Below are 27,829 nucleotides of genomic sequence, written 5' to 3' on the forward strand. Positions count from 1 at the left end.
GATCGAGAATAAGCTATTAATACTTCCATATACTAAATTTTAGCTACACAATAAAAAAAAGAGAGAGATCCAATTCAATAATTCAAACTAAATCCAATGTGAAAGTTCATGAAAATCTCTGTAAGTACATTGTTTAATTATCTTTTACTAATTTCCAAATTACATATTTCACTTCTGCAGCTTCCTTGCTTCTTCTTCTTCTTCTTCAACAAGTAGACTCTCACCATGAAGATAATATTGGATCATATTTTGGTTTTTGATTAATTCAAGCAATATGAGAGTGATCATTCAAATACCAAAATACCCTCGTTTTTCCCCCTAATATTACGAGAGAAAGTGGAAAGACTAGCAAGAGAATGAAGAGAAAAACGTGGGTATTTTGGACATATAAGGAGCATAAAATTCATCTTTTAAAAAAAAAAAAAAAAACTGAATAATAATGATTGTACTAGTTGTGGAGAGGATCTGGGCAATTGGGAACTCTTCGTTTATCTTGTTCAAAGCCTTTATCATCACGATGAGTTGTTGTTGTGTTGATGTTGAAAGCTCTTCCATGAAAGTACTTATGGATTAGGTCTTGTTTGAAGCTCTTCGTCGTCATTGAACTAGCACTGGTGAAGTTGGTTGTAGCTTTGTTGATAAGTTTTGTACTGGTTGCCGGAAAAATCCTGACAGCTTCAGCTTGGCAGTCGGAGCAAACCCAAATCTGGAAAACAAAAATGAATAGGAAGAAGAAGAAGAAGAAGAAAACCGCCGTAGCTTCTGCTTTTGTCTTGCCACCAAAAAGTGACATCTTAGCCGCACCCGCATAAAGAACAATACAGGAACTGATAACAACAATAAACTTATATAATAAGATGTTTGTATATATATATGAAAGGTAGAAGAAAATCAGAGTCTCTCACTTTGTGCACGAAGAAGAAGAGGAAGATTAAACAAGTGACAGAGAGAGACAGAAGGCGAAATGGGAAATGCCCCCGCAATGGCCCACGTGGTGAGAGAACATGCCCATCTCCATTAGCCACGATTTTCTACTATCTATGTGTGTGTGTGTCTGTCTTCAATTGCATTCATTATTATTTATTACCAAACAAAAGTACTAGACTCCGCGAATTTTTACCGCCAAGCTATAATATCGTAATAGTAAATGATGGGTAAATTTTCATGTAGATTTGTAAAATATTCTGCATATTTTGTTGATAAAAAAGAGGGTAGAATTAAATTGAATTAGATTTAATAAGGGTTAATTTGAGAAATAACAGATCTATTAATAAAATTTGTGAGTAAAAGAAAATTAAAAAAAATATATAGATAGGTAAATAAAAAAAAAAATCTAAAAAGTTAAGTTTTCTTGAATTACATTGATATTTTACTTATATTAAATTAACATAACATTCCTTGGATGGGAAATGTGAACAAAGTAAAAACTATATGTCGGCGTCAAAGTCAAAGCAATTTGAAATCTATCTAATCTAACATTAACTTACCACGCGTTTCTCAACCAACTCCATAAGCAGCCACGCGCCTCCAAGGAAACATTGATTAGCTAAGGAAGATGGCTAGCCGGAAATATCGCAGCAATGTTGGAGACTTTTGTTAATATGAACGTATTTAACAAGTTAAAATTTACGATATGTCTTTGTTAATTGTGCTCCGTACGAGTCAATTTTCCTGTAACTTTTCTTACCCTCTCTACCTAATTTTCCTTTTTATGCATTCTTCTCCACATGTTGCCCTTTCACATTTTTTTAATAAATAAGACTGGATCCAATTTGTTCTAAATCAAGCCAAAGACTCACTCAATTAATGATAAGTTCTTTGACGAAACACTCGAAGAAAAAATAAAGTGATTGAAGATGAAGAAAAAATTCTTTAAAAAAGGAAAAAATACTATATAAGATAAACTTATACATTATCTTTTAATGATTCAATTGATTCAAGTTAGAGTTATTCTTACTCTAACTAAGATCATTTGATTTGAGTCACTATTTAAATTCCAGCAAGCTTGGCAGCTTCTGACCCTATTCAAGAATATCAAATAATAATGCAAAATTAAGGGGATCTGAAAAATAATTACTTGAATTAGAAAAAAAAAAAAAAAGAGAGAGAGAGATTAGAACCCGTGAGTAAAAATGGTGACATGGTGAAATTTTGTCATATAAATGACTTAAACAATATCACACGCCACAACACACAGCTACCTAGCTATACAAGCCACACCCCACCCCCCAAATAATTGCAAGCAAGGAGAATTGATTTGATTAATGAAAGAAAATCTTGTATATAAATGAGATATGTACATGTTCATATATCTCATTTTGATTTTATGCACATATTTTTCTTTTAAAATGAAATTTAGATTCATACTCTTCGTATTTTATTTCTTCTGTTAATACCATTATGACCATTATGTATAAACAAAATGATATATTATTATATAATTAAGTAATTTTGTATCTGTTATTATATAATTACGTAATATTTTATTTGTATTCATCACCACTTAACTGTTTATATATATAATATTACTCTTCACATAATCACTTAATTTGTTTCTACTAATATTATTTATTTGATGAGATTATAATTGAAATAAGTAACTATATATGCAAAAATGAGAATGAAAAGAGAGAAATGGGAATAACACATACTACTACTGTCTTTAATGTCATGCATGATTAATAAGCGTAGCAAGAATTTTCATATTTTAGATTCAACCGAGTAGTTATCGTTGATAATACGCCAAACCCATATAAATTTGCTTTAAAACTTCTCACAAGTGCTGAATAGAGAGAATGGAGCATGTAAGACCGAACAACTATTTTTTAGATTCGAATAATATTACGAACATTGATAATAGATACAAACTGAATACAAACATATCATCTTGTGAACAAGCATTAAAAAATAAAAATAAAAGAAAAGTGAGTTTTGTTTTATAACGAAAAAGGAAGAGAAAACTCCAAAGTCTTAAAAGCTACCTGTTATCTGATATCCAATCCTGCAGCATGCAATTGAAAGTAAACAAAACTTTTAGCATCTGTGTCTGTGTAGACTTTGTCTTCTCCTTCTAGTATTCCATTCTGCCCTTTTTCTAGCTCTTTCTTTTATTACCTTTGCCTTCTTCTTCTTGACCTTATTCCTTTTCTTCTCTGCTGCATTTATTTCCTCCTCCTTTTTCTGCCATTTTGGATTTGGCCTTTTAAGTCTGTCAACTCAACCACATTATCCAGGAACACATTTCATTCTATCCTTGTAACACTTCTAATCAAATTTCCCATTGACAAAACATAAGAGAAATATTAGGAATGCAAGGACATCTTATATCGTTTGAAAATACTAAAACAAAACTGATTAAATAATATGTTAACTCTTAAGCTAAATAAAACACATTTTAAGTTGCAAAACACCAAAACAAAATCATAATAGACTGTATTCACATATTTTAATTGTAAGTAGGACTATTGACCCTTACTAGGGCCTTGTTTACTACCAGTTAAATGAAGAATAAAACAACTGGAATAATAAAGGCTAATTAAATTTGCACTGCGCAATCTGGGTGGTCAGGGCCAAGCAAGACCAGTCTGAGGAATGATAATTGATATTCATCAGAAACCTGATTCGTAAGTAGTTGTATTAACTTAACAAACTGGTACATGAGCCTGATAGAAAATTCAATCTTAGGTCCATGGCACAACTGGGTAATTGCTATTTATATTACACTGCACTGACCAGTTCAATATTGTTTCCCAGATAACTTTTTGCACAACACTTTCTCTACACACACCCTGCAAGACATAAACAGGATGTTGTACCTTTTTGCTTAAATGGGACCGTGTTTCTGTACAGTTACTGCCTTTTGGCAACTTTACAAGCAATTAAATCAATCCTCACATGGTTTAGTTTTTGAAACATTTATTGAAGTAGTTTTGGCAAGTTTTAGGATGTCATAATAGTCATAATATCATAGTTAATAGATGAAAATGACTCATCTTTTCCTCAAGCTGCAAAGATGTGTTTTTAGGAATGTATTTCAGAAACTATAGAGCCTTGTTTTCTTTATTCACTTCATATATTAACAGATCTATGGAAAAATTAAAATCATAACAACACTATATTATCTTTGAACACAAACACTAGATATCAGTAGACTTACATAAACCCGCATGACGTTAAGAAACAAAACTTAGCTATCTAGTTTCATTGGCTGGCTCTATGCATACTCAGTGCTAGTCATCCCAACTGTCAAACTTGCACGATTTGCTTTGTGGGCAGCCTGGGCAGCAGTGGCCCTGGTGAAATACATGTAGAAGTAAACATTCAGGATCATCGTTACAACCACAAATACTCCTTTCTGCAATGTTTCATAGGAGAAGTTCTGTGTAATAATCATTCCCCTATATTTGGTGTGGTAGGCATTTTTTGTAGCTCCTGCTATTAGACTCACTTCAACTACCAGAAATGTTGTCCTGCAGACACTCGGAACGACACAAATTTAGTTAAAGTAATTGTACATATGAGATCAATCAGAATTAGCTAGTGAGGTTTCCTTAACTTGTTGGCCGAGAATGAGAAACATGTACTTGGTATGCCTAAATTCTTACCATGATGACACAAAGTAGATGATGGTCCAATCTCGATTCCTACCTGGAGCTAAAGGTCTCCTAAAACACATGCACTTTGTAACACCTGTCAGCAGCGATTCACCAGAAAGAAGAAACAGAAAAGCGCCCACTCCATAACCAGTTGCAACATCTGAGCTGTAGACACAGTATGTCGCATTATTTTGATCTGTCATCATATGACCCTATCATACAGAAAGAGATAAACCATACACAAATTAATTATAATAAAATAATTCAAGAATAACAAGTTGCCCTAAAATATTAAATTTAACACAACATTCTAGACTATTCAAACTGTAATATTATGGTCCAGGTTCACTGTCAAGATGGTGTTTGCTTTGGATATACAGTCTATTACTATTTTGTTTTAAAGTTTTGTGATCTAAAACACGTCTTGATAATTTAGGAGTTCACAGGCTATTAACTATTGGTCTCTTATAAGCAATATAAGATACACATATATACCTAATAACTGACATTTACAGAATGCTATGACCATTTTAGAGTTTTTCATCAGTAAAAACTATTTATGCATAGTTCCCCTAAAATCCACTCTCCTTTCTCTCAAGTAACTACATAAATTCCACTCAAGAAGGATTTTTTCTAAATTTAATTTTTCACAAAAAAATAATCTAATCCAGAGCATGCTGCACATGCCACAAAGCTAGCATGCTATAACTAATTTTTATTTTATATTTGAGTGTAGGGTATACATCCCTGCAATAAAAATTCATTTTTTACCTTATCATGTAAAATCCCTGAAACAAACCAAAACAGGCTTAGCAACTTTCCAAAACCAATGGAGCATACTTATAAATCTATAGCTGATTATGTATGCTATTGAGGCCTCAACTTGCCTAGCTGAAACACAGATACTATTTTAGCATATTTGACAGGAACAAATGGAGGCACAATTTCAAAATATATAAACAGATTTTTTTTTTTTTTTTTTTGTAATCAAGGGCTCAATGCACCTTGTTAAACCTAGGGCACAAGGCAACAGATGCACTGGTGAACCCCTTAAACTCTTAAACTATTCTAGCAGTTGAGTTAAAACCAAGAGCCAAAGAGAAGCATCAACTAATCATGGTCTAACAAATAAACATTTGGAGGCATCAAATGTAGCAGAAATAAGTTTTTCAATAATCTCGTAATCATATTCACAACTTCCATCCAGGCATTGGTTCCCAGTCTCACCAAACATAACTGGGAGATAAGGGGCAACACATGGTTGCTTTTAATTTCATGTGTATATCTATTAACTCTGGCAGATAACCATAAACTTAGAATATCTATCACAAAACCGTCTTAGAAATTTGGTTAAATTCATTATGGTCGACTGATCTGGGCAGGAGGTGTCTTTTTGTTACCATACACACCAAACCCCACAGTAGAGTAGAAGCGACTCCAAAATGCTATAATTTAATATAGTGATTCTTTGGAAAAAAATTCAAAGTATCTATCGAGAATTCAGTCAAGACAAATGCCTTAGTAGGAGGTTTAAAATGTCATGGACAACAGAAAATACTTAGAATATGTGTAAGCCAATCGCTTTATACCTGTAAGGAGATATAAGATTAAGTTCATTTCATCTGATTATACAATGCTCCGTTGCATGGTTTGCAGTACAACTTCTACTGAGCTATCTTTAATAGCAAATTTCATTTTACATAAATTACTGAAACTTCAATGCATTTTGTTAGGAGGGTAAAGTTTATTATATAAAGGAAGTTAAGGTTGCCAAAAGGGGAAGAAAAAATTAGGGTTTGTGCAGCCTTAGGGCTGATTAGAAGATTTTTTAGTGTCTCAAATAGCCAGAATTGGGAGATCCTCACTCCTCAAATTGTTGGTTTATCATTGTAAATCCCCTTTTGTCAATAAAATCATCTTTGTTTTCTGATTTGTTTGAGTTTCTAGTTGTTTTGTTTGAATAATTAACTGGGTTAGACGGCTACAGACTTGGTAATTGGTGAAAGACTGATGACAATGCAACTAACTATAGTCAGGGTACAAAATCTATGCTATATATTACTCCATATGAAGACTTTGGTTTAAAAATCTTGAATTACATTCACAAACATCTCAGCAGCCGCATCATCTAAAACGAAAATGACTGATTCTAGCCTCTTGCATATGCACTGTCCAATTTACAGCTATAAGACAAACATCATTGTTTCATCAATGGGCAGAAAGCTAAAAAGCTGTTTGCATTCCACATTTTGTGCAAATTATTGCCGAAAGGAAATTCTGAATAGAACTAAAAGACATTGATATTGGAAAAGTCGGCCAACATCAAGACTTGAGCACCAAATCACATTCTTAAATGTTAATGTTAAGACCATCTTAATTCCCTGAATTGGAAAATCAACAAACTACTCAATGACATCACAATATCAAACGCTGAACATAGCCAAAAAGCCATCACAAAAACACCAATCAATCAACAAAGACATAATTTTTGTCCTTAAAAATCCAACCTTTGCAATCATTAAAAGAATCCTAACAATCAAACAAACAAGAAACAAGAAACAAGAAAGACTCCCACATAATAAACTAACCAAACAAACTAAAAACACAATGGAAAAACAAAGATCCACCCATGTGCACAAACAATATAACAACATATAATCCGCATCCAAAATCTATGTTTGAATCAAAACAAAAAACACATAGTACTTCTCCTTCTTTCAGCAGCAATGGCGAAACCAAAAGCCACCAGGCTTAGAACGACGATGAGCAGGTGGACGAAGGTGGAGCCTTTGCCTTCTCCCTCCCATGTTTGGATTTTGAGAAATGAGAATCTAAAGCTTTAGCTTGGAGCTGATTGGAACTTAAAAATCAATAGTTAAGTAAAGAAAGTAATGAGACTTAAAAATATAGCGGTAGTGACACATAACGGGGTGAATATGGAATCACTACTTTGCTCCACACAACCTCATCGAGGGGTTGCCAACACTCAACCGTTAAAGTTAAGCTTAATTTCACTCATCTCCTGAGATTTGTCTAAATTTTTAGAAAGTCCAATAAATAGAAGTTATTACTGACCAACGTTTTTTATTTAGAAAAAAAATAAATGAATAAACTCTTGACAATTTTCCACCTTGAGGTAACTTCGTTAAATGAATAAATATATCATAACTCTTTCAACAATATAAGAATATACCTTCTTCTCTAATAAAAAATATTTAATTTAATTTACAAATGATAATGGAGTGGTAAAGGTGGGGTGTCTAAGTATTAGAGTATTAGTTTGAAACCCACACATGACATATTAAAATAAAACTCTCAATTTACTTGGTATAATTAGAGGTGGATATGAGCTGAATTGAACCCGAATAGGGATCGACTTATTTTCGTTTAAGTTTGGCTCAAACTTAGCTCAAGTTCACCGAGCTCGTTAAAACACACGTTTGTGTTTAACTCATTTTATAATTTAAGTGTTCGTGTTTAGCTTGCACCTAGCTCGAGTTCGTATATATTGGCTCAGGTTCGCTTAGCTCGGCTTTAGACTCACATTTCAGGCTCAGGTTCGAGCTCACATTCTAGGCTCGTGTCAAATTATAGATTATTCTTAATATTCTTTATAAAAATATATACTACATATATACAAATAAGAATCTCAAATTCAAAAGTTAAAATACATATATAAAGAATATTATTAATCCAAAATATATATTGCATCCTATTATCATCATTCATCATAAGTTTAGATTTCTCCTTAATATTTGATTTGAAAGACATGAATACAAAATAAAGTAGTTTACATTACACATTAATTATATAATTTTAACATGTTTACAGATTGCTTAAACATGAACAAATGACCAACATGAAGTTGCCTCCTCTCAAACCTAAATCAACCATATTCCATGTCATGATTCCATAACTTTCATGCCACTTGTCAAACCTCAATCAGCCCTACATAATTATAACATGTCATGGTTTTAGTCAAACCTCAACATACATTTTTACAAACTATAGCCAATTTATTTAATTCATCGTACTTGCAAAATAAATTTAAGAATAAAAACAATAACTCTAGCATTTTTGCTATCCCCAATATAACATTAACAAGATAGAAAGTGGTATGTGAAAGCAATTACATTTAACATCAATAAGGTAATGAGAATTAAAATAAATTTCATAGTAGCATTAAGAGAAATTCTTCATTTCATAACATTAACAAGAAAATGTATAACATGTAAAAACAATTATATAATTTTAGTTGTGAGACATATATAAACTTAATCTGATCTTACTTGTATGAGAACATTATATTATCCTTCAATACATGACTGTTTAAGTGTCTAGTAATATATTAATCTCAGTATTAGCGACCTCAATCTTTAAGAGAGCACACAACATGTTTTATTAAATTGGTTATAAATATCATAAATAAACAAGTATATAAAGTTAAAGTTATACCTGTATTGGTTTTTTTACTCGATATTTGGCTCGAAACAAATCACCTTCACATATAAACATGTTTACAATCACTCTACCTTCAACATTAAAAGCACTTTCTAAAACGATAGTAGAGATCAAAACTGCAAGAATATCAGTTGTCATACGTGACAAGACTAGAAACTTAGTTTGATTAACAGACCACCAATAAAGTATGTTAAATTTTTTTGTCTCTACATCATCTAATGTCTCAAACTCGAATACATCAAATTCGAGGTACATTATCAACTCCAACTTTCCCGCAGCTTCAACTTGACTTTTCTTACGATGCATATGCTATTCCAACACAATATCAAAATCATCTGTTATTCTATGTGAAGATATGAAATTGCAATGTATTCCTACAATATTTTTTTATTAAAAATACATGACTATAAATTAATCTAAAACTTTAAGAGTTATGATATGACAATTAATATGAATGTATAATAAAATTATATACCTAAGATAGATTATCCCATCTGTGATGTAAGGGCGAGGGATGAGTTCTTTATTGACAAAATTTTCACACACTCACCATATAACTCTTCTAATGTGTGGTATAAGTTGTCCAGCTCAACCTCCACATCGTATTCCCTATATAAAACGAGATAAACAAAGTTTGTAAACTCTAATTTATACCTACAACAATGAGAAATTAGCTTGGATAAATAGTAATAAACAACATACCAATAATCAAAATTATTACCTCGGATCCATAACAATTACGACTGCCATAAGAAAATTAACCTCTCCCCAATATTTATCAAACTTTAACATCATCGATCTAACCATTGAGGCCACGACAAAATCAAATTCTCTATCTTTTAACAACTTTTTAACTTTGAAAACCTCCATAAAGTACAAATTAGTTATTGAATAGTCAGTTCTTGATATAGTTTGACTTATATTATTAAAAACTCTCAAAAAGTTACAAACTCTAGCCAATTTGTTCCATTCAACCTTATTTGGTAAATATTACAAACGGTTTCCATCTTTAGTTTCGTATTGCAACCATACTTGTTGAAAAATCAATGCCACATTCAGCATATTGTAAGTGTTTTTCCATCTAGTGGGATAATCCAAGACCAATTTCCATTCTTTAATCTCACAAATTTTTGTAGTGCTTGCAAAATCTCATTGCCTAACCTCACTAGCATGCATATATTTCACACTATCCCATATTTTATCAATAATATCCATAATCTCACCAATATCGTCTTGAACAAGAAGATTGATGATGTGAACTGTGCACCTAATATGGGATAAATTTTTCCCAGAAACTAGTGATCTATCCATCTTAAATTCATTGATGCATTGTCCACAGTGATAATGAACATCTGTTAATATAGCATTAACACATTTATAAATCATAAGTGATGTCACTTATTATTGATAAGCAAAATAAACAAATTTCACCTGACATTATTTTGAATACCCAATCTTTGAAGCAATTATACAAAGCATGTGCAATAGTTTTCCTATTTCTTAGGGGAGGCACATGGACAAAGCTAATTATGCATTTATTTAATGACCATTCTTGATCCACCCAATATATGGTTATGACTATATATTCAATGTTTTGTGCATTTGACTTCCATAAATCAATTGTTATACTTATCTTTTTTAACTCTTTAAAAATTTTCTTCAATTATTTGGCTTCAACTTGTAAATCTCGATCACAGTCAAACCTTACTTTTTTTTTTTTTGCCTATTCTCTAATATAGTGGTTGTAGAATATTACAAAAATAATTGAAGTTAATATGTTCAACAAAGGAGAATGACAATTCGTCAATCAAAATCATGTGAGCCAATGCCTTGCGGATTGTATATTGAATCACAATAATAGTTAATTATTTTTACACAAATTAGTATGAAATTGATAAAAAATAACCAAACAAGTTACTTAAATATTTAAGACATACCATATCGTGATTATATTTTGCGTTCGGTCTCATGATGGGTGGAGTAAGGGGCCTAGGCAATTTCCTTCTGTTAGTTGAAAGTTTAACAATATTTGTCCCTTTGAAGAACTCTGTTTTCCCATTGCCTTCTTTTGCTTGACACATTGTCCCATATGATAACAAAGGTGTGTTGTTGAATATGTCTTCTATAGTTTTAAGCTTTTGTTACAAAACTTACATATAACAAATTGTGCATCCCTTACTATTATAATCATGTCTTCAGGAAAACATTCCCAAATAACATAGGTCTTTTTTTCTTGTTAGGTGGGATAACTAGAAGACTATGTGAGCTAGATTTCCTTTTAGACATTATATCTTCCCACTCACTGGCATCTTTTTCAAATCTTTCATAATCTTCTGCATTCTCTATAGAATCAAACAAATGAGGTCCATGAATTGCTATTCCCTTCCCTTTTATTGACCTTGATGAATGAAGATGTTTCTTTTCAGTTGTAGTTGATAAATAAGAAGAACCTTGACTAATATTTCTTTGGTGCATCTACAATCAAAACATACATAATTCATGAATGATTAGTTTATTACATTCAAAGAACATTTCTCCACCTATGTTAATAGTTTATAACATTAAAAATATTAATTATGTCAATGAAAAAGTTTAAAGCCAAACTTTGGTTTAGATTTTAAAAAAAAGATCACTTAATTATAGATGTTGTTTTTATTAGTCCTATATTTCTCCCTAAGAACATGCAAACATGTATAATTGTATTGGATATCAATGTCATGTGCTAGCAACATATAAGCAAAAACATTCAAGTCAGGATTTAATTAGAGGTGTGACATCATTCCATGTAGTGCAAGACAGAATTGGTTTATGAATTTCATGGTCAAATTATACAATTGCATCACGTTTATTTAATTAGCTATAACTACCACATGAAACTTGAACAGAAGAAAGTCTTAAACATAACCATTGAGAAAAAATAAGATATCGTGAGACTTATAATTCAACTTCCACAATTTCTAGTCTTATAATACAAAAGTCTTCACATGGGCATAGCTATTTCTTTAGGCATGATGCAAAATGAGGCTCCAAATTTTTCAATCTATTAAATCATAGAGAAAAAAATGTAAACAAATATACTACAAAATCGTCATGAAATAGAATTCTTAAGGCACTAGCCTCAAGTTTAGTCACTTGAGCTTTTGGAAATATTTTCATGTCTACAAAAGCATAGAGCAATACTTGCTATAGATTTAGTAAGCACTCCTAGTGATCTTTGTTTTATTTGTTTCACTAAAATTATAGTTTGGAAATAAACTGGTAAGCTTGAGTTATGAGAAACTCTTGAGAATCAATAAATGAATTGAATTTCAAGGTAGTGTTTCCAATTATTTTGGTTACTAAATTGATTTTGAGGTGATTATTAGCAAGCTCAACAAAGATACAATTGAATAATGTAATATTTATGAGATAATTACATAATGATACTATTTATTTTCGAGAGAACCAACAACTATAGAAATTTGACTTTTAAGAGAGCACCCGAAGAATTAAAGATGAGAAATTTAACAAGTTTATGAGAAATTTGATATACAGAAAAGTTACCTCACTTGTTCACATCACTGAGTAACCTTGCTAGAGTAGAGAACCACTGAAGAAATGATAGAGAAGAAAGGCCAAAAACTGTTATGCAATGGAGAAAACAAAATACAGAGAAAGATATTGTCACGATGGCTAAACAACGTTGAAGTCGTGGTGGTTGAACGGTGTTTGAACTATGAGCGAATATAGGAGTCGAAGAAAGTCTAAACGACAATATAATTTCTAGAGAAATAGCAAGAAGAAAAGCAAAAGAACTTAGGGTTTTTGTTTTTTTTTAAGATTTAGTTTAGTTAATTGCTCCATAAACAGTGACGTTTTCATGTAGCAACAGGAGGCCAACAACAATTTTTGCTTTAAGTTAAGCAAATCCAACTTAGCTCACTAAGCCAAGCCAGCCAAGTATTATCCTGTTTGGGTTTGGGTTCGTGTTCGTTTTCTAATTTTTGCTTAAGCTTGCGTTTGTACTCGTGCTCATTTATAATAGGCTTGTTCAAGCTAAGCTTGTTTCAAACATGAAAAAGCTCGCTTCGAATTCAGCCCTAGGTATAATGGTTGTGAAACCTAGTTAGTAAAAATGGAAACGAAAAAAAGTATGGAAATTATAGGGGTATAATACAACAAATAGTGAAAAATATGTTTATAAAAAAAGACTCATAAAATTTGGATATGAAAAAGATATGGAACATGTGTACACGGGTTTAATATGACACATCGTCAATAATTCGTTTTAAAAAATATGACAATATTAATTATAATTTTAACACCTTTCGTAAATTTTTTTATTAACAATTTAAATATAAAGTATCTTATTAACTATTAAACTTAATATAACATAATATATAATCGATTTAATCATCACAAAAATTATCGAGAGAAATTATGGATTTGGATGACAAAAAATTGGGTTTTTTTTTTATATAATTATGATATTATAATAATTAATTGAAAATACAAAAGATATTTTCGTACTTTAAAAGATTCATAAAAAATGAAAAACATTAAAAATGGTAAAACTATGCGTTTAATATGTTTTGAGTTCAAAAATTAAGAGTGACATATTTAAAATGTTAATTAAACAGGAATACAAATAATTTATGTTTTTACCAACTAGATTATGAGATCAATCGTTAGACTCAAAATTTTATTTATTTGATATGACTGATTTAGTCTTAAAGGTCAGTCTAAGTCAAATAAAGATTTTTCGTTTAAAAAATTCATTTATAACATTTTTTTAAAACTCAAACCAAATTAGGTCGAATCCTTTTGAAATTGGTCAAGTTGGAGGCTAGAACATTTCCCATTTGTTGGGATTGAATCTACTTAGTAAGGAATATGCATAATATATCGCTAGAGTATAATTTTGTTTGATAAATATTGTTCTAATATATATTTAAACAACCATAGCTTTGATTGGATCTAAACCCGAACCAACCTCTTGATTGAGTCAACACCTATTCCTAAGTTAAATTTTGTACTAATGAGATATATCATTATATAGGTTAAAAGTTTGATAAATTTTTACGTGTTTATTTTTTTTAAATTGTCAAAATAAGTTTTTACAATTTATTTAAATTAAGGATCCAGTGAATTTTTATACTACCTAAACCCATAAACTTTACTTAAATTGGTTAGTCTTATTTGTCATAAATTTTAAATCAAAATAATAGTTAGAGGACGTTAATGAAGTTAACCCATAAGTAATGTGTGTGATTGTCACATGTAGTATGGTGGTAGTGGAGATTGTGAGTAATAAGTTTTAGTAAGATTGATTTGCCTCATGTTCCCATATTAGCATATCGTTAGATTAATTAGAAACTGAAAGTTTTTTTTTTTAAGTTTAATATGAAAAAACCCACTATAACCAATAGGGGACACAGTATATCCAACAAGGGAACAACCAATCTTTGACAACATCAGGAAAGGAAGATATTTCCCCTAATAAGCATGAGATCTGACTAGAAGAGTAAAAATGATTTCTTACTAGAAAAAAGATGCGCATACCTAAAACATGATCATCTAGAGCTATAGAAGAAGCAATCTGGACTGGAAGCAAACAACCGAAACAAAAAGAAAGCACATAACACCATGTAGACAAAATCAGGGAGTAAGAGCTAGCTAACACCAAGGGCACCAAGGGGTGGTTATAGAGGTCTTACCAGCAATAACAATTGCATAAGATATTGATACATCCATGAATACTCTCTTTCCTCCATGATTATATTCTGCTTTCTTTTCGCAACCATGCACCAAAAATCCTCGTTGGGTGTAATAGTCTGAAAGCTTTTGTAAACACCTGCAAACTAAAACCAAAGGTTAGGAAAATAAAGCCAGCTAACTGGCAAGCATTCCACCTTAACTTTTCTGTACAAAAATACAATATGGCAGACCCCACTTTTGAGCAATGACTTCATTTATATGCTTTGGTTAGATTTTCTTAAATTCTGCAACACTCTCCCTTACATAGGATTTGATTCTTTTAACCATTGCAACAACTTCATTCAATTTATCAAGAAAGACACTTTTGTTCCTTTCCAACCAAATAAGTAAATAGTGGCACCAAGACTCAATTTAGCCATTCCATGTTAAAGATTATTGGAGTTCTAGTTTGTAGCCATCCACATAACACAATTGGCATTCCCACATAATTAAGGCTACTCTAGTTTAGAATTTCTTTCCATATCATACCCGTAAAATGACAAGAGAAAAAGAGGTAACCAATAAATTCCAACTAGCAATCATAAAATTGGCAAACCATGTCCACCATTTCCCAGAATTTTGTAACTTTATCCTTTGTATAAAGTCTTTCTTTAACCACCAACCAAAGGATAAAAGAGTGCTTGGGAATGAAATTTTTTGGTGAAACCAAATTGTACCAATGCACCTAAGGATTCCCACTTCTTAAAATACATCAAGTTGAGATAATGGAAAAAACTCTAGAGTTGTTTGCTTTCCACTTCACCATATCACAACCTTCCTTGGGACTATAGGTAATGTTATTTTTAACTTCCATTACCTCCCAAGAGTTAGCAATTGGCCGCATCCACCTTCCATCGTCTATGATAACACTAACCTGAGTATTCTTCTCTAAACCGGAGTCATGGATAATTCTTGTACCATATTTGTTAACAATGGGGCCAAGCTTATGCCATTTATCAACCAAAGATACTTATCTTGTCCATTCCCAATCTCATGGTGAATATGTCTTTGCATATCTTTCTTAAGTTTAAGGATGTTTCTTCATATCCAAGGACAATTTTGTGGAATCTTAATAGCCTAAAGGGATTTTTTTCTAATATGATACTTTAACACCCATTTGACCCAAATAGAACCCTTTTTCTTGCATACATTATTCCAAAAATGTTTCACCATTGTTGCCTTATTCCATTCCTAGATGTTTATTATCCTTAAACGCGCCCTCCCCCCCCCCCCCCCCCCCCCCTTTCCTTCAAAGGCACACAAATATTCTTCCAAGCAACTTTTTGTTTAATTTTTTCTAAGTTTACTCCCGACCAAAGGAAATCTTTGGTGATGCTCTTAACTTCCTTATGGACTTTAGAAGAGAGAATGAAGATAGAGAACCAACACACATGAATGCTCAATAAGATACATTTAATGAGAACAACTCTTCTTATTTTCTCCACCAACTACCTACAATCTCCATATCTCAATTTTGTAGTGATCAACGAAGCTCCAAGGTATTTTATATGAAGGGAATCAACACTGAAACCCATAATAGCAACATGTTGGGCATTCTCTGATGTATTCTCTCCTGAGAAAGAGATATTAGATTTATCTTAATTAGCTTTAAGATCGGACCACATCTCAGAAGAATCAAGGGCCTCCTTAAAAAGCTTGATGAAAGGCCCTTTTGCCTAGCAAAATAACATCAAATCATCGACAAAGCATAGGTGGGTAATGTTGAGTTCTTTACAACCCTTATGAAATTTGAAAGATGCATTGGCAGAAACCTTCTAAAGAAGGCACGACAAAACCTCCGTGGCCAAAACAAAAAGGTATGGGGACACCGATTTCCCTTGTCTCAGCCCTTTAGAAGCTCTAAAAAAACCCACTAATTCCCTATTAAAGCTTATCGAGTATTTAGGGGTGGATATGCAAGAGTACATCCAATTCACCATGGTACTAGGAAACTTAAGCACCTTTAAAAACATGAGCAATAAACTCCCATCTTACCGAATCATAAGCCTTCATAAGGTCAATCTTTATAGTATAATTTCTCTCATTGTTGGATTCTCTATGGTAATTGTGGAGGAGCATTTGACAAAGAAGGATATTGTCTCCTATTCTTCTCCCTCCAACAAAGGCAGCTTGAACTTTATTGATAATTTTAGGGAGGGTTCCTTTGATTCAATTAGTTGAGAATATTGATAAGGAATATTGTTATTACATAAATAAAATGGAATTTAGAATGTTAGATTATTAATCTAATCTTAGGCCTAGGCTAGATTCATTCGGGTAGTTGAAAATTTATTTTACCAATTCATTTTCTTTGACTATTTATCTTTTTTTTTTTTTTTACTTTATATTTGACAACCTCTTCTTCTTTATCTCCAATGATGTCTCTATCAAACTCATCAATCAAACAAGTTAATTTTGATCTTGAGATAACTATTTTAAATTCAAATCAAATTCAAACCCACTTTTATTCAGATCAGTTTGACTCGAATCCACCATTACCCTTGCCAATGTGATGCAAAAATTAGGTCATTCTAAGTTAGAGCTTCTAGGGTTTACCATTGACCAATTGTCTGGCGTTAGTTGTGAGCTTGCAAGGCCCAATAATCCATAAGACGTAACCATCTTGGACTTGTATATTGGGCCAAGCCGACTATACAGAGTTATAATTCGGTCACGGGTAGGTATATCTTTCTTGGTATAAGCTAAAGACATTTATGGCCATCACGTGCACCACGTCTAGCTGTTTTTCAGCCTAACGTACGAAAGGAAATGACATTATCCAAGCAATAAATTCAACAGTTTTCTTTCTACGGGCCTGCCTGAAAAACCACAATGAGCTGCCCATAATACAACTCACACAAGAAGCTGTAATTCCTGTAAGTTTCCCCCAACGGGTAGCTTGCAGGTGTGGGCACCGAAGCAAGAGGCTATTTGAAATTTGTTGGATACATATTAATATTAATCAAACTGTTGATTAATTTAGTATAAGAACTATTAGATTGGTCACTGAACTCAGAATTTTCTTCTACTTGATGTAATTGATTGAAACTTGAAGAGATCCAACCCACAAAAAATAATAAAAAAGAAAAGTTTGTAACTTGTTTGTTTACAGATAATTTCACTTAATAGGTTAAAAAAGACGGCTGATGTACAAAAACCAAAAAGAGAGAGATTCTACAAAAAAATTGTAAAAGGAAATAAGCCAAAAACTGGATTCTGCATTCTTAGAGTTTTCTTGTTAGATGCACAATCCCTTAAATTTATTCAACACTATATGGGAACATAGACTTATTATGAGCCCGATGCTAGTTTGCCCATTAAAAGTTTCCTTCTCCAATGGAGAAAAAGCAAAAATTGGCATAGGCGGAGTGATAAAAGTAGGGATGCCCAAGTAAGAGGGAAGGGGCTGATTTACCTGATACAATAATTGAAACTGATCACTAGATTCAGAGTTTTGATTCAATCAAAAAGGTGACTCCATTAAAGATCCTCGTTTAAATGATAAACAAAGATGATTATATGGATTTGCATTGATGGATCTCCTGAAATTGCTTTGAATATCGAATGACTAAAGATTGAACCAATTAGAGCTTTTCTGTGTCTTCAACTCGAGCCATTAGATGGTCATGTTGATCAATAATTTCAAGCAATTGACTAGGAAGACGCTGATATATTGGCGTGAAGCATAAGCCAAAGGTACCAAGTTCCAAAAGAAAGAGCGGATATAACAAAGTCACAACAACACAAAAGCTACACATTCACATTGTAAATGACTCAAAATAACAAGTTTTTGTACAGATTGTTATTCCATATGGTGCCTTTCATTGAATAATTTCAATGAACCCAAAAAGAAGGAAACTTCCCATCGCAATTGAGACTTGTTTTACTTGGATAATACAACATAACCCAAATGGGGTTTTCTAAAAATGGACGATCCACATTTCATACTCTTCCTAACCATTAAACGTAATTTGACCCCTCTTATTATTATATACAAAGAAAGAAATGAAATGAAGAATCCTTTCTTTATAAACATATTTACACTACAAAAAGGATCCTTCTTTTACCATCTCTTGTGAACTTCAAAATTCATCTCATGCTATCATCAAACCTTTTCTTGTGCTTCTGTAAAGTAAAAATTCATTAGCTCCTGATCTTTTTTTACTATATGTACTTTTGTTGATCAATGAAATAGGGTTTCTCCTATGCCAATGCAGGGATGCTGCAATTGTGCCTATCCCTGCAATCGAACCCCTCAATTCTTACTGCAGGTTTGTTACCAAAATTGGGTCGAACGCAGCCTCCTCCTCCTGTCTTCCTTGAAGAAGAAGGTGAAAGCGAAAGCTGCACCGGAGAAAGTGGTGACACTGGGGTGATCGTGATAATTTTCTCATCTCCAAAATGAGAGTCATGTATTAATGGGTTAGCTACTCTGCTAGGCGGCGACCCACAAAAAAAAGGGGGCGACGATGCTAATACTTGTGTACAAGATTGTTCCATACCACCATAACCACCCTATTGAAACATTGAAAACCAAAATTATTTCTCAACAACACTACACCAACCATCCATCCCTAACACTATACCAGTTCTAAATCTAAACATACCATTTTCATAGCTCCACCTCCAAGTTCAGATTTTTATTTCATAACTTTATTAAAACCAATCACTTGTTATCCATGCCAAATCACCCACACAAGTTACCAATTACTATAAATATTCACAAGGATTAACAAAATACCTTTGGGATTATGATGTCAAAAAGATCAGATGCTGCTCTTGAATCCAACGCCTCTGATTGATGGCTGAAAATCACAATAATACCAGATTGTTAACACCAAAAGATAAAGTTTTGACCTTCACAAAGCTTCGCAATTGTAAGATGAAGTCTAAATATTAAACCTCAGGCTCCATCTGAGAGAGCGAACGGGCTGAGGGTCGTTGAAGGTTGAGTGAAGGACACCAAGACGGCGCGGTTTAGGACAAACAACATAGTCCCTCATGTCTGAAACTGAGGTTCTCATCTCTTCACAACCAGTAATTATGCTCTGCTGGATCGCACCTTGTGTCTCTACCTCTATTCTTTATAAACAAGAAAAATTTCACCTGCACAGAGAAGATAATACAAAATCTTGTAAATTCGAAGCTCAAGTTCTAGCATCCAACAGAGTTAAACTAAAGATCTGGTTTAACCATCATAAAAAGACTCAAAATTTGAAGATTTTAAGCCAAACCCAGAGAGAATATAAGCTTAAAAAGATGGATCTTTCAGTCAAAACAAGAAGCAAAACTTGATATTTGAAGTTTATAAGCTGAACCCGGATGGGTTCTCAAGTAAAATAGGATTTACTTGAATTCTTCACCGATCTGCAAAGAGTATGAGATTAAGAAACCAAAGTTGAAGAAAATTCCCAGCAGGAAAAATACCAAAAGAAACAGACCTAAAGCATAAAGAAATTTGTGAAGAAAGAAGAGGAGGAGGAAGAGAGAGAGATCTAAAAAGCTTAACGACTATGCCTTTAGCTTCAACTGCACAGCTTGAAAACTCTCAACTATGTTAACAACTCAACACAAACACGGCAACACATGGAAATGAAACTTAATAAATAGGAAGTAAAAATGGAAACTTCAAAGACGTTTAGGCGGAGAGGGAGAGCAGTACAGAAGGGAAGGTGAGAAATTTTTAGGGAATTTAAAAAAGGGGGTGAAAATGTTAAATTATAAAGAAAGAGAAAAGTCAGAAAATTTGTACTGTGCAACAGGCCAACAGCCATTTTTATTTTTATTTCTTCCAATTTGAGAGACAAATACTGCAAATACATGCAACAACAACAAGGCATCTTGTTTCACTTTCTCTTTGCTTTTACAAATTTTTTTTTTTCAAATTTTTAGTTATGATTTTGAAATGTCCATGGGATCTGTTAGAGGTGAATTAAATCAAATAAAATTAGAATATAGTTAGTTTGAATTTAATTTGAATTAAATATAATTGAGGATTGCCCATTCAGAACGCATATGTCATACACATGTGATGGATGATGTAATACATTTTTATTGATAAGGTGTAAGGAATGAATTATTCTTGATTTTAAAATTTAAGAAATTAATTAAAAAAAAGGAAAATAGTCATTTTCAGAAATTGGCCATGCAGCGAGCGGAACCTCCCGCGAGAAATAACGTCTGTACTGTTTCAGTACCCAAGCCAAGCTAGAAAAAATAATAATAAAAATATGTAAAAGTCATTATGTGACAAATATTCATCATCAAATTCATCGATCTATTTTACTGTCCTTGATCTAATAAACTACCTACATCCTTGTTAATTTTGGATGTCACAAAATGATTCCCAACAAGTTAGGAATCCAATGAAGTACTAATTTCCTGGAAGATGCTAATATTGTTCTATTTGTGGCGACGTTGTAAATATTATCGTTTTTAGACTCTTTTGTGAAGCAATATTGTGTGATGGGATGTACTGAAAAAAAGAGATTACCTTGGTTATTCATATGGAAAAGGAGGAAGATTCAGTATCTTCTTAACCCTGGACATGTTTATGCTAATGCTACTGCCGCTGCCCCAAGAAGGGAACACATCCTAATTGTATAGATTCAACCTCAAAGTTATTTGTTAGCAGCAATGTCAATGTCAGGATATAAGCTGTCTAAATTTATAAAATAGTACAAGGATATTTAATCACCCATTTAACAACTCTTTTCAACTTGCATCAGAACAATATAAATCCTCTACACCATAAGAAATTCAAACTAGGGTTGGCTTAGATGAAGGCCAAACACCATAAGTGCAGATTCGGATTCAACTAAACAAATAATTTTATTTTTGTTATGTGGATCTTTTTCACAAGAAATAATTACTTTTAAATAATTATATACATAGAAATATAATTAATATCTCTTTTGGAGATGAAGTAAAAAAATTGATCCATCATGAATAAATAGATCAACAATCTCAAACATGTAGTCTGTCCAGAGAACCCAAGCTCAATTTCACTCTCCCAGTCTCCCCTATTAAAGTGAGAGACCCTGGCACCAACAATGGGTTACTAAGCTAATTTTCTTAGAATTTTTCAATTTGGTGGTCGTATTCTATCCCAAAGCGATGATCAAGCTCCATCAAGTAAGATTCTTCCAAAAAAACAAAAAGCCTTGAACTTCTCTATATAGAAAAAAAAAAAAAAAACATAAGAAAAAACTTGAACTTCACTATATTAGAATATATATATACATATATATTCTAATACAAGAGGGAGACTGAGGAGGTGGAGGTGATGATGAAACGACAAGAAACTGAAAAGGCAAAAACAGATAAGAGAGTTGGGTATGTATGCGTTGGGTTCTTTATCAAAAGAGGAATTAATTCCAAATGATTATGTCCAATTAAAAGAAAATTCGATGCCTCATGACCCACTCCACTCCCCACTCCCACAACCTTTTTCCAATTGTTTCATACATCACATTCCAATTCAAATAACCTTACGTTGTCAACATTACCAATTTGATTATTGGATTTTGACCATTTTCTAAATTTTCTTTCTGCCTACTTGGAGATTCCCACTTTGCTTTGAAATCAACAGAATTTTCAACAGGATTGAATAGGTGGTAGAAGAAACAGTTACAAGAAATTACATTTAGGGATACCCTTTTACCTAAAAGGAAAGAGTTGAACACCCTACAATGGCTGGCTGTCTTTTGAACATTTAAGGTTAAGTTTAAGCTGAAGCTGGTTCAGAAGCAGCCGCGGCAGCTTTCTTCTTCGCAAAGTATTCTTCAGCTCGGGCAAGGTTCTTGGCAACTGCTGGTTTTACCCACTTCTTTCGGCCGGGTAACACAGTGAGGGAACAACCAGCGCCCTCAAGCTTCTCCTTTGCTGCTGTTGAGAAGGCACAAGCCTTGAAGTTCAACTTCACACTTAGTTCCCCATCACCGAGAATCTGAATCCAACATTAAACATTCAAAACAATCATTTAAAACTGAAAATGTCCTGAAACCATGTTGTCCACTCTCTTCCTTAAACACAGGTTTTGCTACTAGGATTTACTCACAGGTTTTGCTACTAGGATTTACTTGCAGTTTTAAGCTGATACTGAGAAATGGAGTGGGATACTTGTAGTTGCAGCTCAGGTTTCCTTTTCTAGCAATGAATCTAGACATGTGACATGAGAAAGATTCAAACCCGAGACCTTCGTTTTGATACCGTGTTAAGAATCTCTATCAGCAATAATCATATACTTCCATTTGCACATACGGTTTTGTAAATAAAAATTTTTTGACATGCGAGAACGATCAACATTAAACCATTCAAATCGGGAGATTCCAAATGAAACTTCAAAAATAGAATTTTAGGATTCAGGTTTCCTGAAAAGTCCAATGTTTATTGCTATACCTCAATTTTGCACTGGCTCAAAGTAGCAATGACAATTGTGTTTTCTTTACAAAGAAGGCTGATGTGAAACTGAAAGATTACCAAATAATAAAACAGCAAAAGGAAGCTTTGGAGAATAAACATCCAACAATTATCAGCTTAAATCATATCACCATCAGAGATCTGGTTGATACATGTGAAGTGGTAATGTGAAGTTGCATACAGCTGTTATAAAGGAGGCTATAAATGGGAATTATTGACCTGTGACAAAACAGAAACTTTGTTGTCTCTTATATTTTACAGGTTTTATTGACTTGATTCTATATTACATCTAAGCAAGATGCTTAAAAGCACAGAAAATTGAGAGGTTAGCTTAATAATTTCCTTCTTCTTATCAGTAGTAGAAGAACCAAAATATTACACCACCACTGCCAACCTGAAATCAATGTAGTAAATTGGGACTTTGGTTTGCTCAATAGTAGTAGGTCCAGTACCAAGCCTCTCAAACACTTGATCAAAGTGAAATTAGAGTAAATAATGTTTTATTCAAAATTAGCACTAATTAATACAAAGACAAAAATGCTCAAATAACATGGTTGAATACACACCCAAGGGTCAAGACAGGCAAACACATGCATTCACAGAGAAAGAGATGCACATAAACGTGTTAAATAGTAATTTAGGAGGGAAAAGGATCGAGTCAACATGAGCAAAAAGTATAGGATTTTTAGTAACAAGATATGTCTAACTAAGAAAAAGGTGCTTCACCATCAATCACAGAATATGCAACTCCATGCAATATGTTTTGCAGATAAGAGTAAACAGTAAATGGGTGGGTAGTTAATATTTCTATTTTAACATCTAAAATGATTAGAAAAAAGAAGTATAACTTATTTCATGGACCTAAGGAAACAGATTGCACAGGTTTGTCTTTCTCTTAGAAGTTAGTACAATGTTTTGCCAAGTAAGATGAAGTGGGAATATGTAGACAAACAGATTCATGTTTTGAACTTAGTGAAAAAATAATGCCAATGAAACCTTTAAAGGAAGTCTCCTTTCTCTTCCTGAGGGATTGATCAAACCCTTCTTCTTCAAACTCTCCAATGACACCTCATCACCCTCCTGAAATCCTGCAGCTTCTATGTCTTTCAAGTTAACTGGGACATATTTAGGTAATCCCGCATGCATACCTTGTAGAAATAAGAAGAGAAAGATGTAAGTAAAAACCCTAAGCACAAGCAATAACATATGTGCACAAAATTTCACTATCAATGCTAAGAAAAGAAAATGATGCTTGCCAATCGAGACACAAGGATTTCAAACTATGCAGGAGAAATTTAATATTCTCCAACATTTTCCTTCCAAAAAAAAGAAAAAAATCAATTTAGCACTCATTCAGACGTCCCACAACAATAAGATTGCCTCAAGTAGATTCATATATAATCCAATACTAAATAAAAACCAAGGCTCCTAGTTAAAATGGGACTAATTGGATAAAACACCATACAGAAAAGAACGAACTTATAATTTCCCGATTTGAATACCAAGATTCCTTGTAAATCCATACCAATCCCACAAGGTTTGGAGAAATGATATCATCAACATGACAACATTCAGTTCACAACATGCTTAAATGGACCACTTAGAAACATAAAAAGCAGCTATATGTTGGAAAAAAAAAAACACTTAAACCAGAAAAACAAATAAATTCATCTAATTTGGATATTAGAAACTAACAAATGATACAAAACATCAACTTAATCCAATGCCCCTATCAAATATGACATCTTTATGTCTCCAAATGCTGTATAAAACGAAATAAATTCATCTACGCACCATCATGACTACATACAGTTCATAAAATCCTTAAAAGGGTAACTTAGAAATGCACCAAACAATAAAAACTTTGCCATTTCAACCCAAAAATTACCTCCAGCAATCCCCCGAAGCTTGGGAATTCGACGATAAAGCGGCATTTGACCACCTTCAAAGCCTTTTCTAACACCAGGACCCGACCTTGATTTTTGACCTCTCATCCCAAACCCACAACTTCCCCCCTGCCCAGCTGATATCCCTCGTCCCTTTCTCTTTCCTTTCTTTCTTGAACCCGGTTGCGGGCCCAGGTTATCAAGGCGAAACCGGACGTTTGTAACCGAAGCTGGAGTCACTGCTGCTGCTGCAGCATGGTTGAGGACAGTGAGTGAAGTTGTGTTTTGGTGGCTTTGGAATTTGAGCGACAAATTAAATAATCGAGATGGGTTTGGTCTTAAATTAGAGATGCTGCCTTTGAAAGAAGGGGAGTGAAGAGTTAGTGAGTTGAGTGAGAGAAGAGACGCCATTGAAGGATGGAGATGGATACTGAAGCTTTCACAGGATAAAGGGTAGGCCTCCTTATTCTTGGGCTTCTATAGATATTTCAAGCCTTTTTAGACCAAGATTGGACCTTGACCGTATCAAAGAGTCGGTTTGTGGGTTATTCAGTTCACTCGATTGGTTGACTTGTGATATATAATATATATTTATATAAAATGTTCAACAATAAATGTTTTGGTCGAGATGTTTTTGTACCAAGTCCCATCCAAGAAGACTCATGTTTAGTTGTTGGGTTTAGTTATATTGAAGTTAACATGACGATTCCCTCTTCTCTGAATTAGTTCGACCGGTTAATCTTGTCCACATTTTGAATTAAAGAAGATGAACAGCTCATAAGAATTATAAAAAAAACAATAATAAGTTTTAGCATCCAAATCTAATATTTTTAAGGGAAATTAAATTAAATAACTATTTTACTCTTTTATTAAGTAAAAATATCAATTTTTTCTATTTTTAAGTAAAAATACCCATTTTTTTTTTATTTCTAAGTAAAAATATCCTAATTTTTTTTAAAATACCAAAATTATCTTTCACCACATCTGTCTAAACTTTCTCACTCTCATTCTTATTACATACACTTCTCATATCACTCAAATACTCACTCTTACTTTCATTTTTACTTAATATCTATTACTACGGGGTTTATTCAAAAGGAAGAAGTTTGTATTTTTGAATTTGAGTCGAAAAAAGTCAATTTGTGAAAAAAAAATATTTATACGAATCTTACTCAAAACCTAATTTTATTTGTTAAATTTAGTTTGTATGTCATGTAAAGGGTGTAATTGATTATTAGATAATAATTTATGGGTGAAATGAAATATTAGAAAAATATGAGGGTATTTTGATATTACAAATATATAAATGATTTAATTAATATGTTAACAATAGATATATATGTTTTGATACAAGACAACATACAAGGGTATTAAATGAAGTGTTAGATAATTATGAGGAGCTAAAAAAATGTTAAAAAATATGAGGGGTATTTTGATATTAAACATTGTAAGAATGTTTTAAATGATATGTTAGGAATAGATAGATACATTTTGATATAAGACAACATATAAAGATGTTAAATGAAATATTACATAATTATGGGGGATAAAAAAAATGTTAGGAAAATATGAGAGTATTTTGATATTATATAATAATGAAGGATTACAATAATATGTTCAGAATAGATAGATGTATTTTGATACAAGACAATATTCAAGGGTATTAAATAAAAGGTTAGATAAGCTGGGGGGCTAAATGAAATGTTACAAAAATATGGAGGTATATTGATATTACATAATATATGAAGGATTTAAATAACATGTTAAGAATAAATAGATGCATTTTGATATAAGACAATATACAAGAGCGTTAAATGAAATGTTAGATAATTATATGAGGAAATGAAATGTTAGAAAAATATAGGGGTATTTTGATATTAAACATTGTAAGACGATTTTAAATAATGTGTTAACAATAGATAGATGCATTTTCATACAAGACAATATACAAGGATGTAAAATGAAAGGTTAGATAACTATGGAGGTAAATAAAATGTTTAAAAGATATGAAAGTATTTTGATATTAAATATTGTAAGAACGTTTTAAATGAAATGTTAAGAATAGATATATGCATTTTAATACAAGACAACATACAAGAATGTTAAATTAAATGTTAGATAATTATAAAGGTTAAATAAAATATTAGAAAAATATGAAGATATTTTGATATTAATCATTATAAAACTGTTTTAAATAGTAATTGTAGACTTTTTTTTATAAATGATTAATTTTTTTCAAAAATTTGTCATTATAGGATTGATAATTAAAATGACAGGTTATGCATTGATTCGTTTCCAAAGAGAATAGATTCAAAGTGATGATAATACAATGAAATATGTTGGAGGATCTAAACAATTGATTAAAATTCTCTTTAAAATAACATTTGAGGGATTTATTTAACTTTTAAATGAGTCTTGCGGTATTGATCCAATGAAAAACTACTATCAATTATCTATGAAGACAAGAAAAATGGAGCTCAACTGTCCTGTACAGATCCAAGATGATGAAGATGTCTAAGATCTTATTGATATATCTCAATACTTACAGGAATGTATTCCTGTTTTTGTTATATGTACCCCGATTGACAGACAGAAAAAAAAAAGAAAAGAAATTAGTGGAGTAAAAAAAGAATATGATTTGAAAATTTTGATTGATTTCAATAATGACGTATTGTATATTGCAAACTCATGGACTTATGGAGAGAAAGATAGAGTTCCTAACTAGGGTGA

The 27,829-nt window shown here is 32.3% G+C and overlaps 3 protein-coding genes and 2 long non-coding RNA genes across 15 annotated transcripts; all 5 read right to left on the reverse strand.

The window, feature by feature from the left end:
• Positions 1-2: 2 nt before the first annotated feature.
• LOC123217430 lies at positions 3-1,049 on the reverse strand. Its single transcript, XR_006502486.1, has 2 exons — positions 906-1,049; positions 3-827 (listed from the first exon to the last, which is right to left on the reverse strand). It is a non-coding gene; the product is annotated as an uncharacterized LOC123217430 (long non-coding RNA).
• A 3,040-nt stretch (positions 1,050-4,089) lies between these two features.
• LOC123216290 lies at positions 4,090-7,566 on the reverse strand. Its single transcript, XM_044636700.1, has 3 exons — positions 7,302-7,566; positions 4,605-4,807; positions 4,090-4,469 (listed from the first exon to the last, which is right to left on the reverse strand). The coding sequence occupies exons 2-3, from the start codon at positions 4,799-4,801 to the stop codon at positions 4,214-4,216; spliced, it is 453 nt and encodes a 150-aa protein (XP_044492635.1). The 5' UTR covers positions 4,802-4,807; positions 7,302-7,566; the 3' UTR covers positions 4,090-4,213.
• Positions 7,567-8,252: 686 nt separating this feature from the next.
• LOC123217206 lies at positions 8,253-9,453 on the reverse strand. The gene is made up of 2 exons (XR_006502430.1): positions 9,051-9,453; positions 8,253-8,543 (listed from the first exon to the last, which is right to left on the reverse strand). It is a non-coding gene; the product is annotated as an uncharacterized LOC123217206 (long non-coding RNA).
• Positions 9,454-9,629: 176 nt separating this feature from the next.
• Positions 9,630-20,686, reverse strand: LOC123217205. 6 transcript variants are annotated; one of them, XM_044638035.1, is made up of 5 exons: positions 20,143-20,628; positions 19,695-19,898; positions 19,534-19,597; positions 14,753-14,896; positions 9,630-9,665 (listed from the first exon to the last, which is right to left on the reverse strand). In XM_044638035.1, exons 2-5 carry the CDS (start codon positions 19,814-19,816, stop codon positions 9,645-9,647), a joined length of 351 nt encoding a protein of 116 aa, XP_044493970.1. In that variant the 5' UTR covers positions 19,817-19,898; positions 20,143-20,628; the 3' UTR covers positions 9,630-9,644. The 6 variants fall into 6 exon arrangements, with proteins under 6 accessions (XP_044493970.1, XP_044493967.1, XP_044493965.1 ...); XM_044638032.1 differs by lacking the exon at positions 9,630-9,665 and adding an exon at positions 10,875-11,531 and having other exon boundaries at positions 20,310-20,686; XM_044638030.1 differs by lacking the exon at positions 9,630-9,665 and adding an exon at positions 10,875-11,531 and having other exon boundaries at positions 20,234-20,685.
• A 1,005-nt stretch (positions 20,687-21,691) lies between these two features.
• On the reverse strand, positions 21,692-25,577 carry LOC123215477 (50S ribosomal protein L15, chloroplastic-like). Of its 6 annotated transcripts, none has more exons than XR_006502060.1 (5): positions 25,102-25,577; positions 24,210-24,361; positions 22,874-23,002; positions 22,456-22,740; positions 21,692-21,960 (listed from the first exon to the last, which is right to left on the reverse strand). XR_006502060.1 is itself a non-coding variant. In XM_044635590.1 (4 exons), the coding sequence occupies exons 1-4, from the start codon at positions 25,508-25,510 to the stop codon at positions 22,519-22,521; spliced, it is 912 nt and encodes a 303-aa protein (XP_044491525.1). In that variant the 5' UTR covers positions 25,511-25,577; the 3' UTR covers positions 22,147-22,518. The 6 variants fall into 6 exon arrangements, 2 of the variants coding, with proteins under 2 accessions (XP_044491525.1, XP_044491527.1); XR_006502058.1 differs by having other exon boundaries at positions 21,692-21,965; XR_006502059.1 differs by lacking the exon at positions 21,692-21,960 and adding an exon at positions 22,147-22,368.
• Positions 25,578-27,829: the final 2,252 nt, after the last annotated feature.

Source organism: Mangifera indica, chromosome 5 (genome assembly GCF_011075055.1).
Source record: "Mangifera indica cultivar Alphonso chromosome 5, CATAS_Mindica_2.1, whole genome shotgun sequence".
In the NCBI taxonomy this organism is placed as follows: Eukaryota; Viridiplantae; Streptophyta; class Magnoliopsida; order Sapindales; family Anacardiaceae; genus Mangifera; species Mangifera indica.